This window comes from Rosa rugosa, chromosome 1 (assembly GCF_958449725.1).
Source record: "Rosa rugosa chromosome 1, drRosRugo1.1, whole genome shotgun sequence".
Lineage (NCBI taxonomy): Eukaryota > Viridiplantae > Streptophyta > Magnoliopsida > Rosales > Rosaceae > Rosa > Rosa rugosa.
In genome coordinates, this window is record NC_084820.1 from 22,827,621 (window position 1) to 22,846,606 (window position 18,986).

Sequence of the window (18,986 nt, forward strand, 5' to 3'; positions counted from 1 at the left end):
TACAAGAAATAGTTTTTTTTTTATTTTTATTTTTTTATCAAAATAGGTCAGCCATTTCATTAAATTCAGCAAGCAGTACAGAAACGAAACACCCTAATGGGGTCGACAGAAAGAATCGTTCCTCAGAATCTTCAGAATCCCTATTCTAGAAGAATAAAAATCCCGAAAATCCCCAGTACACCTACCTTTTAGAAAATCCATGCACCTTCATTCTAACAAAAACCAAGAAATCTCGAAGCAGACATAAAATGGAACCAATTAAGGCTCTGGTTTTTGCGACCCAAACACAACTTAAATTAAACTATCAGTAGAAGGTGACATAGCACCTTCCACATTACCCTCTGCAGTAGCAGACTCCACAATCTGCACGGCCTCGCCCTCCACCTTGAAAAAGAGGAATCATGACCAACCATAAAACAAACAAAATGCCACTTTGTTGATGGGCCGAGAACCACCAAGCCCACCAACACAAATCAACATAGCTCATAAGGAACCCTAGCCCAAAGAAGCAAGCCCACTTCGAGGCCCAAGCCACCCACCAAGACTAGCCTCCGTTCAGCCGCCAGAGAAGAGTTCACCGTCGTGGCCAAAGCAAATCGCTCCTCCAGCATCCGGGATCCAGAGCGCCTCGATCTGGCAGCCATTAATGGACGACACCGCCATCAAAGTATCAATTTCTTCCCCCTCAACCGCGTCTACTTCCCAAGGAGGAGCTCCGTCGCAAGCAATGAAGAAATCGGTCCCTAGTTCGGGACGAAGCCGATCAGAGATGCACAACACAACCTGAAAATCAACTCAGCTTAGATCGGTCCCCCGATCTCTACTATAGCCTTCCCCGACACAAATCATCAGATAGAGAGCGGATCCACCATCACTGCCAATTGGAATTCCGCCATGCCAGATTCGGTCAACTAGAACCCCATCCCCACCAACATCCGCAAAAACGCCTCCTCCACCCGAAGAGAGAAACATACAAATGATTTTATCGCCGCCGCAATTTGAAAAAAGAAGCAGGCGAGAAGTTTTGTTGTCGTTACTCACTGTAGAGAAGAACTGACAATAGTCCTCTCTCGAGAGTCTAAGAAACTTAATTGATAACAAAGATTACAATGAGAATAGGTACAGTAGTTTTCTATCATCTCCCAATAAAGATTAATAGAAAAATTCGTACAAGAAATAGTTAACGTCATTAATTAAGGTTCAAATTCTAAATGTAGTTTAGTAATAAGAATAAGCCATCGACATCCACGGTCCACCATCAAGCAAAATGCAAAACTTGGTGCAGTATTCAAGTCCCTCATCTACTTACAGTTCCAATGGCCTTTCGTAGATTGTGCTCTAGTATAAAGTGGAACCGCTGCCTGCTTGGTCTTAGTATGCTTTGCTGAAGTTCCCGCTGATGTTAGTCTTCTTAGCTCTGGTTGACTCATTCATGTCTGCCAAGACATCTTTCCAGGCTAAATTAAATGTATTTCTTACGAGCATAATAGCAAGATCCATCCTCTGCTCCCGTGAGTCGAACTGCAAAGTAGACCAGACTATTCATTCATCATGTACATACCTGATGCCACCATTCTTTGCCATAGCTCAGAATAAGGATAAAAACTTACATACCTGATGCCACCATTCTTTGCCATATCTCTGCATGTGTCTGACAACATAAACCCCACAGTCACTACCACCCACCTGTCGAGGGCATTGCACTGGCTCACACAACCCGTAATCAGAAAATTTGTTTTCCTTCTGCAACTGGAACTCGACTTTATCATAGAGAATGTCGAGAGCTTTTAGCTGTTGTCAGCATAAATAATCAGTACCATAGCTTCATGAAATGAAGGCAAATGTATGCAAGAACTTGCAATTACCACATGTTGGCAGCGATTGAATCGTCCAGGGGTATGATTCAAGCTATCCCATATTTCGGCAACTTGACTATCAATATGGACCACCAATAGGTACCAGTGATTAACATCGTGAAGGGGGACAAATATCTGCAAACATTAATATACATATATGATCAAACATCCCATAATACTAAAAATACCACGATTAGATAAATACATAACCTTTTTGCACTGGGAAATGTGCTCGTCAAATTTCTTTAGCCCAAAAACCTTCCTCGTGCACTTTGCAAACTCAGTGGGATCCATGTCTGTTTTACTTCTGCCACCAATGTCTATGTCCACTTTTTGCTACATCCAAGTAGTAACATTTAACTTATTCTCAAATTGAAAAATAAGCTTAAGCTCAAACCCAAGTTCATGTCATACTAACCGAGAAAAGTGTTGGAAAATAAAAATGATGCTTTGAACTTCCCAGCCATAGGTACTCGGCAAAGACATCAATTACCTGATCAACAGTCAACAGAACTTAACATGAATTCATATAAACAGATTGAACAGAGAAATTGTCGAAAGAAAATTCTTACATCACCACCCAGCCAGCCATCGGGTTGAAGTGACCAAACCATATGTCGAGTAAGGAAATTGGTATTTGTTTTGACAAGGATGTAGCTGTTGTTAACCAATCCGTGGGAAAATGCAAAGGCATCAGAAAACAATATTACAATTAAAGCAGTAGTTTACAATAACTTATATACCTTTGATCATCCGGCAGAGTACTCTTAGTGAATATGAAGCTGAGGAGTTCACAGTCATACGTTGGTCGAAGTACCTTAAGAGTGAAGACACCAATCTGTGAATTTAGCTTGCCAATGACGCGATCTTGTAGCACACCAATTCGGTTTTCTGACAACTCATTTAAGCCATTAGTTGGATCAAAAGACTTCATATCAACTTTGACACAATTTTCCTGCTGACTTTTAAATGTGCTCGAAACCAAGGTTGATATGGAGTCGGACAGACAATTTATCTCCATGGCCTTTTTCTGCAGTGATCCATTTTCCACATCGACCAACGTGACCTATGTGAATGGGGAGTTAATTACATTTCAGGCAAGTGAAGCAACTCAGAGGAGAACAATAAAGCAAAAGAAAATAAATCAGAGTGTACATCACTACAATTTACAGAAAAAGAGGGTGAGGCTCCAATTTACCTTGGTTTCCTGAATCTCAGTTACAACATCTCTGCATGACTAAGGACAGAAGCACCAATAGAGAAGTAAATACTTCATACTAGAAAAGAAATTAATCCATTGTAGGCCAAAGGGCAGGGAAGAAGTGAGGCTCTAATTTACCTTGGTTTCCTGAGTCCCAGTGACAACATTTAACAGTCGATGGTATTGATCTCTTGCTTCAGGGTACTGAACCATGGATTTCACCCTAGCAAGCGCCTTTTGCAACCTTTCCTCTGTTTGCTTCCTTCCTTCTTTCAGTAAGTCATAATCATCATCCTTTGTGGATGAAACTTGCATGCTGGAGCCCTCAGTAACAGGTTCTGGCTTGACCCCACGCAACCCACTTCCTTTTCTTCTCCAACGCAGGATGATCTTCTCTACAATTCTGACAGACCACACTAGATATTTCCTCAACTGGTGACCTCTTACATGGGCCTATAATGAAACAAGATAAAAGTCAAAATTCAACAATGTTTTGGTACAAGGAACAAAGCTTAATCAAGAATTAAAAGAAGATACAACCCCTGAAAAATAACAGGAGGAGAAAAAATCTTATTAAGGCAATATACCTGAAGTTTGACAATCCGTTGTCGGATTATCAAATAGTCTTTTCTACCCTTCCAACTACGGAACTTATTTTGTATTCGTACTGCTGCAGCATCCACATGCTCATCACGTTTCCCTGCCTCATGTGACTTGAGTGCAATAAGTGATAATGCCCGTTCATCGGAAAATCCAAATTTATCAACATCGTACTCTTTCAACTGCTTCCTTCGGAAAGATTGTACCCTGAACACTTGATGAATACGAGCAGCAGCTTGTGTCGCATTACAGACAGCAGTTAAAGAATCCCACAGGGAAAGCCCATCCGTTAACTCCCCATCCCTGCTAGAACCTGAAACTGCTTTTGTTCCTGAAGTCTCTGCCGAATTTCCGTTCTTGAGATCAAAATTAAGAGATTCATGGTGGGCACTCAAAGCAGATTCTGCAAGATATCCAGCAATCCCTTTGTGTCCTTGTTCAGAAGCTAGGTCTGCAGGTGTTTCTCCTGAAGGATATTTGGTAGTTGGATCTGTTAATGCTCCAGGAGCTGCACCCAGGGAGATGAGAGAAGCGACTGTGCGCTCTCTGAGAAATATTAAGAGAGCAAGCAAAGAATATCAGAACAACCAATCAAATAACTCGGAAACAAACATAAAATGTCTCCAATGAAGACTTGGGGGGGAGGGGGAATTCTGAGCAATTCTGTGTAACTTATCGAGCATATATACAGAGAAGTCAACACTTTGACATATTGTTGAGGCTTTTATCAAAAATAATTGTTTTCTTCTGATACTTCATATCTAGAGAAAAAGATTCCTTCCTTTGTTTCTCCCAATCTCCCTATAATATTTACTGCATAGTTACCCTATATTTTATAACCTCATTTGACTTCTTCTTCCTACAATAACTCTGCAAGTTCCTTTCTTCTTTCTCTCATTCATTAGTTTGTCTTTAGTCATAAACTGTAACATTTAATGATAAAACAGTAGATTATGAAATGGGGCATTTGCCGCATTTCAAACCCAGGACAACAGTAATACAGAATATGAAAACGAGTAAATGCCGAAACCAGGAAAAAAATCGTTAGAGATGATCACCTGCCACAAAAAGCTGCCCAATGAAGTGCCGTCCATCCCTTCACATCACGAAAATTGACGCTAACTCCAGCAGTTATTGTGGGCAGTAAGACCCAGTCATAGCCAAGAGCAGCTCCAAAATGTAACACACCTTGGCCACCCTCGTCTAGAACACTAGGGCCTTTACCACCAGCAGCCAGCTTCTGCAAGAGCCATGCATGCAACTTCTCCTTAAGTAACTGTTGAAGCAACTGATCCTCTACTCTTTCCAAGGAAAAGTCCTCGTCTGACGTAAGTTGTAGCATCTTGTCCCATTCATCATTGTCATTTTTCAGCATAGAAGTAATTTTAGCGGTCAACTCAGAATTCTCTGCTGTACTTGCTGAATCACAATTAGGTGAGGTAGAGCTTAAAGACAATAATTTTCCAAAGCGCATACTGAGTGTTTCATTTGAGCAGTCACTGTAATAATCTTTAGAATCAACATCTTGAATTTGGGCTACCCGGTATTCAAATTCCCTTACTTCACTACAAGCCAGCCTATTGGAACATGTCACATAAAACGGAACCCTTCCAGCCTTGTGTATGGGAGTATAACAACGAAGAACACCATCTGCTATAACCTCAGCAGGAACTTCAACTTCCCCAAACATACATGACCATTTACAACTTTCTGCATGTTGACTTTTCAAAAATTTTCCTGTGATCAAAACCTGTATAAATTGAAAAGAATAAATGAGAAATATCAAGATACTTGAGAAACTATAATATAACTCTGAAACACACTACAGCACTTTTTCAATCCGCTGGTTGTCCTCCTAGACCAGATGTACAGTCAAAACGTTGCATTGATATAAGAGCTGGTAGTTCGGAAAATTAAATAGTGGATTACCTTGATTTCAGAGTTTTCATATGCCCAGTTTGGTGAGAAATCAACAATGCTAAAGAGATGGTCATGAGAAAGAGAAGGCCCCAGCATATAGCTATCCCAGCGTACTTGCAGGGGAACACTGGACTCATCAACCTCATTCTCACTTTCAGAAGTATCCCTGTAGGCTCCAGAACTGGACTGCATTTGTGGCTCATCCACATCTTGAAGTTCTTTATTCATCCATCGGTTGAAACTGTCGAGCTTCTTCAGACCATCATCGAATCCCAACAGAGGCTTAACAGCAGAAGGGTGATCAGTTTTTCCCTCAATGCTATCATTTCTCTTTGAAATAGTATCTGTGTTTGAAAGACGAAATTGAAGGTCATTTTGCTTGTCTGAATCCATAAGGAATGGCCCCAAGAACTTGAGTAAATCAGTGGTATCGGCTACTTGCAGGGGAACACTGGACTCATCAACCTCATTCTCACTTTCAGAAGTATCCCTGTAGGCTCCAAAACTGGACTGCATTTGTGGCTCATCCACATCTTCAAGTTCTTTATTCATCCATCGGTTGAAACTGTCGAGCTTCTTCAGACCATCATCGAATCCCAACAGAGGTTTAACAGCAGAAGGGTGATCAGTTTTTCCCTCAATGCTATCATTTCTCTTTGAAATAGTATCTGTGTTTGAAAGACGAAATTGAAGGTCATTTTGCTTGTCTGAATCCATAAGGAATGGCCCCAAGGACTTGAGTAAATCAGTGGTATCGGCTCCTTCATCGAACTTAGTGGTGATATTGTATTCTGCATGTGATTGCAAGCTTTGATCCATAGGCCAGTTCGATGATCCTTCGGAAGTCTGTTGGCATGCCCAAGTAACAGACGAATTTGATGAGGTAATAGCAATACATATAAGGAAGCACTTTTCACATTCCTCCATTCTGAATATGCTCGATTTAACAGATGGAGAATGATAGGAAATTATTACTACAAGTATTATTTGAAATGTTTTATCTGTATCTATAAAACAAATTAAGTTTTGATGAGATCTTGTTTTTAATTTTTATTTTCATAGGAGGGTAGACATACATTTTACTTTCTGTTTTTAATTGAACTACTATTTATATTAATATATTAAATGATCAAAATATTATTTAGGATTTTTTTAGTAAACAAAATTAATTAAATGGGTATTTTCATCAAACTACTCTTGAATATAGGTCATGTGCTTTGCACATGTCAGTTTTTAACGGAAGATTAACAGAAGTTAGAGATAGGTACCATTTAAAATGAAATTGAAAAGTTCAGGTACCGGTTGTGATCAAAATTGAAGTTCAGATATCATCAAAAAGTTCAGGTACTGGCCAAATACCCTCATATACAAAATACTTCAAAGAACAAAATAAAGAATGTATTGATGGAGCATGGCTTTTTTTTTTCTGGGGAGGGAGGGAGGAGACCCTGTGCTTCTATTAAAGTTCAACTCTCTTTTTCTGGTCTAAATGTTACCTATCCAAAAATCCATCGTGAATCAAAATACTAATGCATTCTGAGAACCACCCTTCAGAATCAGACTCTAATGGAGACAGTTGATTCCTAATGTTGAGTAATGTTATGGGATTGGAAAATAAAAAAATAAAGAAAGAAAGATTTTATTAGGTGATCCTTTTCATTAAGATATCATCGCACTCTCTTTCCTTAATCTATTTGCTTCTTTCTATTAAAACCGGAGCTCAACCAAAAAAAAGAAATAACAAGTTGTGGAATTAGGATTCCAAAACTAGGAGTTTCCTTTCATTTATTGAGAAATTGAATCAATCTAAGCAAGTGGACCAACTTTTACTAAGGCCCTTAAGTGGGAACATCTATTTTCAATTTTTTGGTGATCCTTCAAACACAGACTGCTTAATTATATTATTACTTACCAACATAGATGGTATATTGAAGCCAAATGACCATAACCAAAACAACATTTCTGGAAATGTGTATAATAAATGCATATAAAATGTATTGCTTCCTCCTATAATAATAACTCCTATACATTTTAAACCCAAACAGAGATCTTGGTTGTGTGAAATGATAGAATAAAGCATTACCTTTACTTCCCGGTAGTGGACAAGAACAATGTGTGACAGGTCCCTGCAGCAGAGGTCAAGTAAGTAAGACATTGAAACAAATTTTCACAATCTCATTTATCAGCATGGTTAATTTAAATTTTCATTTTCAAATCTTCAAAATGAACATACCTGAAAAGGAAGACACTCTTTGAAATTCAATGCTTGCAAAACAAAATATATATAGTGCAAACAGCTAACTAGCTAAGCCTCGAAAACAAAACTATTTAATAGATAGATGCAAATAACACTCTACATCATACAAAAAAACTCATTTTACATTAAAATACTCACCCTTCAATCATCGAATAAATGCGTCTCTGGAAATTTTTATTTTCTTCTCCATGGGCATAGTAGCAATGCAACACATTAACATTTCCAACCTGAAAGGATGTACAATTATTAATCAGTAAGTTTTTAATTTGAGAACAAAGGAATCTCTGACAAAGTAACTCTTAATGTAAGCAAAAAAAGGAAGACCAATCATTGGAAATGGGAAAAAAAATGAAAGAAAGAAAAAAAGAAAAGGAGAGGTAAAGAAAGACCGCCAAGAACTGCTGTAATAACAACCTTATATATACACTCCTTTTAGCTGCTTTTCAACCTATGCAAGTTAATTTACAGATTCCACGAGCCAATAGAAACCTGAGCTTTTTCCTAACATAATCAATCTTCAACAAACAATCATCCCACCTACCTAATGAACTTCGAATCCAGCTTCCTTTAAAGTTTCACACGGTTTTTCTAAACAGAAATTTCTATCAGCATCATCCTCCCTCAAACCTAGTTTGCCTTCAAATAGGGAAGCAAAATAGCCACAACATACTGAGCATTAAGCTGGTGACTTGGATGGCTATGTTTTTACTGAGCTCAAACCTAACAAAAGCCTCAAGGTTCACTTCAAGCTTGGTTTGCTATGAAATAGGATTTTGAACTCGACTCATTCACTTTGATAGTTCTATAAATGATCAAGTTCACCCAAGATTATCTGCTTTTTGGCATTCTTAACATCGAACTGTTCCATTTTACACGAAATTCCAAGAAATACTATCCCATTCACAATGTCATAGTTTAAAACCACAATCTAGTTTCTCTAAATCTTACCCCGCCTCATCAAATTGTAGGTACCGATATCTATCATGTGATTTTGTACCTCACTTTATTACATAGCTCTTCGTCCCTGTGTTTTTAAACTTTTGCACAATTCCTTAGATCATGGAATACTATAGGAGGATAAAGCAACCAGAACATAGCTGGCTGGTAACAATAGCTACAATCAAGTTTATTATAATATATTTAAAAAAAAGTGTAGAACCTATAACATTACAATTGGTGTCCTTACCTTTAGCTTCTCATTGCCTTCCGTCACAGTCTTTCCATCTTTTCTCTTCCTCCAGTTATGACCATCTTTCCTAAAATTTCTCAGCCGCTTCTTGTTGAAAAGAAAAAGTGATCCACCTAAAAGCAAATGATGTGTGTCAAACCAAGGCATAAATGACATTATAACAATACACTCAAACCAAGCTGCACACACATTCAATGCAAAGATGCACATACAATTTCATGACTTGAAAAAATGCATATAATTGAGTCTTATGTATTCAGAATCTATGCCATAAAATATGTTTCAAACATAAACTATACAAGACACCACAACTCCCATGTCAAAGAGCAATATAAAAATGCCTATTGTTAACTGACCCAACTGCTTCTTGACATCAAATTCCCTCTGAATCACAGCACTTACTAGTCAAAACCCTATGATGAGAAGTTTCTATAGATTATGTATCCAACAAATCCAAATGGAAGCTGTAGAGAATGATGCACAGATTAAGCAAATTATAGTAAAAAGAATGTTATAAATTTAATTTTTAATAAGAAATAAAAATGTTCCAAAGTATTTCAAACACAGTATCAAGAGGCAAGTATTGTGAAAAACAAGTATCTATAGCACAATCTCCGATGAAAGCAATACATGTCTACAAAGTTTCCAGAGACATTGATTGACTAGTAACATATGTGGATAGATCTGTCATGAAATATCATCGCACACGCTAGTTGAAAGACATTCCTGACCACAATTATTGTTTGGAAGAAGGAGGGGAGGGGAAGGGATTGGGTTAAAGGTGGAGGCGCCCAAGAGAAAACCTTTCATTGAATACATTCAAGAAGAATCACCCAAATCTGGAAAAGCCTATCTATGACAATAAAAGTTTTAAGGAACTTATGTAGAAATCCAAGGGATCCAGTGCACTGTTGCTAGGTGCAACCATACCAGCAACAATGCAACTGGATCCTATCAGAAACTTATGTAGAAAACCAAGCAAAGATTTTATAAAGTATTGCTCAATCATGTAGCAGAGGAACTTCACTAACAATATTAATCAACAAATCTATTGCTGCTCAAAAAACATACCAGGCGGCGTATTTGCAAGCTCTGAAGATATATGATATTTTTCATTATTTTGAAGAATTTCAAATATTTCCTTTGGGCGTAGCCATCGATGTTTAGCTTGTAAGTACATTTGCTGAATATCTGCATCCAATTATATCACCATTGGATAAATGTTCACAGACAAGAGATAATCAAAGCAGGAACTTAGTTCTATTATCAAAGATTTTACAATGATGTTAGTATGCCAGATTGCCATCTATTCCAATTATTAGTACCTATTTAGAATTTAAGAAATAACAACAGATTTTTAGACATGTAAGCAAAAGGTTTACTTGAATACACAATGGGACAGTATGAATCAGAGAACTCAGCATCAATCTTCTCAGCCATAGGCTGTTGTAATTCAAGAAAAGGCTGTAACCAAAGACTTTTTTGGTTACATGCTTAGCATTGTATATCATGTTAAGGTAAAAATTATTTTATAGAAGATCATAAAAATAAAGAAATGAATACAGTTGAGGGAAACAATCAACAGCTTTATAGATTCCTCCAACATATTTAAAGAAGAAATGAAATTCTTGACAAACTACGGAAAAGGATATGACATAAGGACAACAAGCACCTGATTTCGCATTTTTGAATTCTGATGCCTGAGCAGTATTCAAGCTTGCCGCGTCTATAGCTTCTGAATGCATTAGGAAATCACTTGGATTGGAACTAGAAGAAATGGAATTCTGTATCTCAGGAGTGGGTGCAAGGTCTCCAGTCTCATTGGAATGAGGAATAACTTCTTCCGTATCTTTAACAAGGTTAAAGCTCGTCCTAATGCTCTGATAAATTTGCGAAACAAGTAAATTATTATGGAAATAAAAAGTTCAACAAAAGAAAGAGTTTACACAGCTATTACGTTTAAATTAATTTGCAGTGTTCATAAAGGCCCGGATCTGAGAAGAGAAACAAAAAGTACTCCAAAACTACTACTGCTCTCCAATCCCTTAAAATTCAAGAGAAAATGTCATCTATAGAAGTCGCAAAAACTAAGCCCAAGGAACCACCAAAAATATTACTCTCTCCCACAGATCCTCAACCCCTAAGCCTTCATAGACTTCAAAAACTCTACTATTTATTTCCAACCACAGCACCCAAAAAACTGCAAGGACACCACGCCCCCACAGCACTTTGGCTTTCTTCCCTTTTCCAAAGCCAGCGGTTATGAGAAAACAGAGCAGAAATCTGTGCTGCATACTCCAAGTCACCCCAACCTGTGCTGGAGACTCCCTTTTTGAACTTTTTCATAGTTAAAAAATTATTCAAGTGGCTGGCTGAATACACACATACAAAATACTTTCCCAAACAGGATTTTTCCAGAAAGCACATCAAAGAACAAAATAAAGAATGTACTAATGGAGCATGGCTTTTTTTTTTTTTTGGGTGGGGGGGAAGATGATTTTGGGGGAGGATGAGGAGACCTTGTGCTTTTATTAAGACTCAACTCCCTTTTTTGGTCGAAAGGTTACCTATCCAAGAATCCATGGTGAATCAAAATACTAATGCATTCTGAGAACCACCCTTCAGAATCAGACTCCAATGGAGACAGTTGATTCTTAATGTTGAGTAATGTTATGGGATTGGAAAATAAAAAAATAAAAAATATAAAGAAAGAAAGATTTTATTAGGTGATCCTTTTCATTAAGATATCATCACACTTTCTCTTTCCTTAATCTGTTTGCTTCAATCTATTAAAACAGGAGCTCAACCAAAAAAAAAAATATAAGTTGTGGAATTAAGATTGCAAAACTAGGAGTTTTCTTTCATTTATTAAGAAATTGAATCTATCTAAGCAAGTGGACCAACTTTTACTAAGGCCCTTAAGTGGGAACATCTATTTTCAAATTGTTGGTGATCCTTCAAACACAGACTGCTTAATTATATTATTACTTACCAACATAGATGGCATATTGAAGCCAAATGACCATAACTAAACCAACATTTCTGGAAATGTGTATAATAAATGCATATAAAATGTATTGCTTCCTCCTAGAATAATAACTCCTATCCATTTTAAACCCAAACAGAGATCTTGGTTGTGTGAAATGATAGAATAAAGCATTACCTTTACTTCCCGGTAGTGGACAAGAACAATGTGTGACAGGTCCCTGCAGCAGAGGTCAAGTAAGTAAGACATTTGAAACAAATTTTCACAATCTCATTTTAATAAGCATGGTAAATTTAAATTTTCATTTTCAAATCTTCAAAATGCACATACCTGAAAAGACTAAGCCTAAGCCTTGAAAACAAAACTATTTAATAGATAGATGCAAATAACACTTTACATCATACAAAAAACTCATTTTACATTAAAATACTCACCGTTCAATCATCGAATAAATGCGTCTCTGGAAATTTTTATTTTCTTCTCCATGGGCATAGTAGCAACGCAACACATTAACATTTCCGACCTGAAAGGATGTACAATTATTATTCAGTAAGTTTTTAATTTGAGAACAAAGGAATCTCTGACAAAGTAACTCTTAATGTAAGCGAAAAAAGGAAGACCAATCATTGGAAATGGGAAAAAAACGAAACAAAGAAAAAAAGAAAAGGAGAGGTAAAGAAAGACCACCAAGAACTGCTGTAAGAACAACCTTATATATACACTCCTTTTAGCGGCTTTTCAACCCATGCAAGTTAATTTACAGATTCCACGAGCCAATAGAAACCTGAGCTTTTTCCTAACATAATCAATCTTCAACAAACAATCATCCCTCCTACCTAATGAACTTCGAACCCAGCTTCCTTTTAAGTTTCACACGGTTTTTCTAAACAGAAATTTCTATCAGCATCACCCTCCCTCAAACCTAGTTTGGCATCAAATAGGGAAGCAAAATAGCCACAACATACTGAGCATTAAGCTGGTGACCTGGATGGCTATGTTTTTACTGAGCTCAAACCTAACAAAAGCCTCAAGGTTTACTTCAAGCTTGGTTTGCCATGAAATAGGATTTTGAACTCGACTCATTCACTTTGATAGTTCTATAAATGATCAAGTTCACTCAAGATTATCCGCTTTTTGGCATTCCTAACATCGAACTGTTCCATTCTACACGAAATTCCAAGAAATACTATCCCATTCACGAAGTCATACTTTAAAACCACAATCTAGGAACTCTAAATCTTACCCCGCCTCATCAAATTGTAGGTACCGACATCTATCATGTGATTTTGTACCTCACTTTATTATATAGCTCTTCGTCCCTGTGTTTTTAAACTTTCACACAATTCCTTAGGTCATGGAATACTATAGGAGGATATATAAAGCAACCAGAACATAGCAGGCTGGTAACAATAGCTACAATCAAGTTTATTGTAATATATTCAAAAAAAGTGTACAACCTATAACATCACAATTGGTGTCCTTACCTTGAGCTTCTCATTGCCCACCGTCACTGTCTTTCCATCTTTTTTCTTCCTCCAGTTATGACCATCTTTCCTAAAATTTCTCAGCCGCTTGTTGAAAAGAAAAAGTGATCCACCTAAAACAAATTATGTGTGTCAAACCAAGGCATAAATGACATTATGACAATACACTCAAACCAAGCTGCACACGCATTCAATGCAAAGATGCACATACAATTTCACGACTTGAAAAAATGCATATAATTGAGTCTTATGGATTCAGAATCTATGCCGTAAAATATGTTTCAAACATAAACTATACAAGCCACAACTCCCATGTCAAAGAGCAATACAAAAATGCCTATTGCTAACTGACTCAACTGCTTCTTGACATAAACTTCCCTCGTCTTAATCACAGCATTACTAGTCAAAACCCTATGATGAGAAGTTTCTATAGATTATGTAACCAACAAATCCAAATGGAAGCTGTAGAGAATGATGCACAGAGAAATCAAATTATAGTAAAAAGAATGTTATAAATTTAAATTTTAATAAGAAATAAAAATGTTCCAAGTATTTCAAACACAGTATCAAGAGGCAAGCATTGTGAAAAACATGTATTTATAGCACAATCTCCGATTAAAGCAATACATGTCTACAAAGCTTCCAGTGGCATTGATTGACTAGTAACATATGTGGATAGATCTGTCATGAAATATCATCACACACGCCAGTTGAAAGACATTCCTGAGAACGATTATTGTTTGGAAGAAGGAGGGGAGGGGAAGGGATTGGGTTAAAGGTGGGGGCAAACCTTTCATTGAATACCTTCAAGAAGAATGACCTTTTCTGGGAAAGCCCTATCTATGACTATAAGAGTTTTAAGGAACTTATGTAGAAATCCAAGGGATCCAGTGCACTGTTGTTAGATGCAACCATACCAGCACCGGATTCTATCAGAAACACTTATGTATAAAACCAAGCAAAGATTTTATAAAGTATTGCTCAATCATGTAGCAGAGGAACTTCACTAACAATATTAATCAACAAATCTATTGCTGCTCAAAAAACATACCAGGCGGCGTATTTGCAAGCTCTGAAGATATATGATATTTTTCATTATTTTGAAGAATTTCAAATATTTCCTTTGGGCGTAGCCATCGATGTTTAGCTTGTAAGTACATTTGCTGAATATCTGCATCCAATTTATCACAATTAGTAAATATACATAGATAAGAGATAATCAAAGCAGGAACTCAGTTCTATTATAAAAGATTTTACAATGATGTTAGTATGCCAGATTGCCATCTATTCCAATAATTAGTAACTATACTTTTATAGAAGATCATAAACATGAAGAAATGAATCAGTACAATCAACAGCTTTATAATTTTTTCCAATATATTTAAACAATCAGTTGAGCGGATGTTACTTTACTGAATTACCGAATCAGTAAGTAGACAGTTGAAAGAAAACATCAAACTCACCTAATCGATCATCAGCACTCCGTCGCTTTCTCCTCGCCATGATTATGAAACCGAACTGTGATTCAGCCAACAAAGTGTAATGCAGATTATGCGGTGCAGCTCTTTAAACTTTTCAGAGTCACTGGCATTTCCTCGTCCTCCCCCACAAGTCGGAAAATTGATTTGCCGACTAAACCCCATAACATTTGAACCAATAAATAGAGGGAGAGAGAGAGAGAGAGAGTAAGTGCACAGTGCGCAGAGTAAGAGACTCAGAGTATTTCTGGCGTTGAATTCAAACACCAATATGCAGAGTTGAATCATGCCGCATGATCGACTCTTTTTCCTTGCTTTCACACCCTCGTCGCCGTGGTCCCACTAGTCCGCATAAACCCCAAGGATTTTGTATTTTTATCAGAAACAATTGAGCTCTCTTCAAAGCAACAGCAGTGGGGTCCAAAACCAAAGGAATTAAGGGGTGAAATCACCTGTACTAGATTTCTCTGTTCTAATTCTGTTCTCTCAATATGATTGGTCTACAGAGATTTAAAAAATAAAATAAAAGATTAAGAAAATATATTTTTAATCTCTGTGGACTAATCATGTTGAGATGACAGAATTGAGATAGAATAATGGAGACAGCTGATTTCATCCTAGGAATTAGATTCTTCAAGGTCCAAAACCATATATCATATATGGCTTCTAATAATATGGTAAGGTATATCAATTTAATTTTTTATTCTTTATTTTCTTTTCTCTCTTTTGCCCCTCTTCATTCAACTGACCTTATTTTTAGGGAAAATCGTCCAAACAGTGTCTGAACTTTTCCAGACTATTAATTTTCATACCTATACTTTAAATAACCTCATAATGGTACCTGAAGTTTTGGCCCCGACCCAATTTCCGTACCTGGCAACAGTAAAATCGTTAACAGAGTTAACTTTTGAAGGATATTTTCGTCATTTTACTGTTCATCTTCTCTGAAATGACCACCAACCCAAAATCAACCTTGCAACCCGGATCGAACCCTGATACCAATTAACGCCGGAATTCAGTCTCTATTCTCTACGAATAACCCGCCGAAGATCACCAGCCCAAATCAACCAATTAACCCTGATACCAATTAACACCGGAGTCCTTCTATAAAATCTGGGTTTATGTTGAAATCTGGGTTCATAAAATTGGGTCCTCAATTCTTGCATAAATTGGGTCCTCAGTTCTTGCATAAAAAATTGGAATTTTGTTGTTTGGTCTTGGTGATGGTTTCGGTGGAGGAGAAGAAGAGGATGGAGACGAGTGTCGGTGGTCATTTCAGAGAAGATGAACAGTAAAATGACGAAAATATCCTTCAAAAGTTAACTCTGTTAACGATTTTACTATTGCTAGGTACGGAAATTGGGTCAAGGCCAAAACTTCAGGTACCATTATGAGGTTTTTTAAAGTATAGGTATGAAAATTAATAGTCTGGAAAAGTTCAGACACTATTTGGACGATTTTCCCTTATTTTTATTCAATTTGTGTCATTTATCAGTTTTAGTTATAAATCTTTTTTCTTCTAAAATTTTATGTCTATAAATTTGTTAATAATAAAAACTATACCATTGCAAAGATCACATTTAGATCTTTCATTTGAGCCTAATATTGAATATATTTGAACTTGTTCAAGTAAATTCAGAATATGTGTCTAGCCCAAACTATTCATTCATCAGTTTACAATGCAAAATATATATATATATATATATATATATATATATATATATATAGCAAATTAATTACCACTACCTACACTTTTAGCCCATAAATTACCATCAGCAGACTTGTGTTTTTGAATTCCCATGCGCTAGTGCACAAGACCCATGCACAAAGTATTATACCTTGCGGTCAGATTCCTTCCGCTTTTGAATTATTTCTATTGACAAGTAAATTACGAAACTGCCCTTGTGGTTTGAATAATGTGAATTAACACTGCTAAATGTCAGTAGCATTATGAAGAAATAGTATTTCTACATTCCATCTTTGTTTTTCTTACAAACAACTCATTATTTAATAATCCCAAAAACTATTTATACATATTACAATATGAAACTTGAACACTATATCCTTAATCTCTGGCTTTGCTGCTTTCACATACAAGTTGCCTTGAATTTCACCTCTTCTCATGGTGAAGTTTCTCCAGCAGGATTTCCTCATGTGCTTGAGGCTCTCTTTGATTTCCTTTTCAATTTGTAGCAAACTGCCTGCATAAACACTTCTATCCCTGACTTCTTGGTTATTTGCAACTTGTTGTATATAGTTTAGGATATATATGCTCCACAATCAAACTACAAAATGATAGAGAAATCTAAGTGAAGGTATTCATTTAGTTAAAGTTACTGACATTCAGTAAGGTAAGTAAAAAGAAATCTTACAAACACATTGGTCTACACAGATATTCACACAAAAAAGATTCTGTATGGAAAACACTGCAAACACACAGATGTTTGTGTGCAAAATTATATTCACACAGTCTTTCGTGTGAAATGAAAACTAAAAGTGGGACCGCGAAAAATCACATGAATTTTCGTGTGAAACTCACACAGATATCTGTATGAATTATGGTGATATACAGATGTCCATGTAAAAAATTATTGTATTTATATCATATATTCACACATACTTCCGTGTGAATCTTATTTCAAAATAAAATAAAACAACTTAACTATTTAAAATTTAATAAATAAATTTATATACAACACATTAATTCTGAAAACATTTTATTTCACACACATATCCATATCTATGGTTTTTTTTCAATAGCTTAAATTCCAATATTCTCGTAAACACTTCTCTCTCTCAAATCTCTCTCTTCGACAGTTTTCTCTCAGATCTAGCTCTTTCTTAGGTAAGACATTGTTTCAATTTCCTCTCTTTTATTATTTCTTGAGTGCTATCATAGTATTAAAGCCTAAATAGTTGAGCAAGACACGTCCAATGAACGGACATATCCTATGTACCACCATGGTATTACCACAACTTCTTATCTGTCTATAAATAGCAACGGAAGCGTATGTAATATTGGCCCTTCTAGCTTGACCTTTTATCAATGAAAATCTATGTGATGATTTATTTAAATAAAATATTAGCAAAACATATATATATATATATATATATATATATATAGAGGATCAAGAGAGGACATCCTTACTTTAAGTATTTGAGGATTTTTACTATTTTACATTATTATATGACCTAATTCAATGATTTCAACTTATGATCCTCTAGATTCCTATGCAATAATTGTGTCTACAAAAAATCAACCAAATCCATAATCATTTAGTCACTCAAAAGTGTGAAAACAAATGTAGTATGTTAGATAAAATTAAAACGAACAGTGTGCTAATCAAATGGTTAAAGGTTTTCCGATTTGGCTAATTTTTTGTATGATTCATGTGTGTAGGTTACTAGAGAATGAATGGTGTGATTATCAAAATACATGCTAAAAATAAAAACATCCTCATTTTAAAAATTTAAGGACGTCCTCTCTTGATCCTCCCTATATATATATACAGATCCTATCTAGAGCGGAGCTCCGCTTTGAAATTAACGTGTGAAGTTCGAGTTTTGGGTCACTTTTCTGTCGCACATCCACATCTCGACCGTTCAGTTTTTAAGTACCAGTTATAGATCATCTCTGCAAATTTCAGCCAAAATGATGATCGTTAAGGCATTGATAACTGCCTTAAAACTAGTACGGTTCAGGTTAACAGATTCAGTCCGTCCATTAGTTTAAGCGAGTTAGATACCTTAACGATCATCAATTTGGCTGAAAATTTGCAGAGATGATCTATACACTAGTACCTAAAAACTGAACGGTCGAGATGTGGATACGCGATCGAAAAGTGACCCAAAACTCGAACTTCACAAGTTAATTTCAAAGCGGAACTCCGCTCTGGATAAAATCTATATATATATATATATATATATATATATATATATATATATATATATATATATATATATATATATATATATATATATATAGGGCCCTTCCACTAAGGGATCCCTTTTTTTG

General features: G+C 36.2%; 1 protein-coding gene across 1 annotated transcript; it reads right to left on the bottom strand.

Moving 5' to 3' along the window:
• Positions 1–1,098: 1,098 nt before the first annotated feature.
• LOC133724088 (calmodulin-binding transcription activator 3-like) lies at positions 1,099–13,545 on the bottom strand. Its single transcript, XM_062150864.1, has 20 exons — positions 13,494–13,545; positions 12,444–12,532; positions 12,187–12,229; positions 10,696–10,903; positions 10,095–10,214; positions 9,021–9,136; positions 7,973–8,061; positions 7,661–7,703; positions 5,587–6,423; positions 4,716–5,407; positions 3,645–4,203; positions 3,196–3,510; positions 3,055–3,093; positions 2,600–2,922; positions 2,429–2,513; positions 2,275–2,349; positions 2,067–2,192; positions 1,866–1,991; positions 1,611–1,791; positions 1,099–1,521 (listed from the first exon to the last, which is right to left on the bottom strand). Exons 2-20 carry the CDS (start codon positions 12,452–12,454, stop codon positions 1,463–1,465), a joined length of 4,047 nt encoding a protein of 1,348 aa, XP_062006848.1. The 5' UTR covers positions 12,455–12,532; positions 13,494–13,545; the 3' UTR covers positions 1,099–1,462.
• Between the last annotated feature and the right edge of the window lie 5,441 nt (positions 13,546–18,986).

What these genes read in the sequence shown, in the direction of transcription:
- LOC133724088 (XM_062150864.1), bottom strand. An exon ending in GCTTGCAAATACGCCGCCTG is followed by an intron (nt 9,137 to 10,094) that starts GTATGTTTTTTG and finishes ATTTGCTTTTAG; the next exon opens with GTGGATCACTTTTTCTTTTC. An exon ending in TCAATCGCTGCCAACATGTG is followed by an intron (nt 1,792 to 1,865) that starts GTAATTGCAAGT and finishes TGCTGACAACAG; the next exon opens with CTAAAAGCTCTCGACATTCT.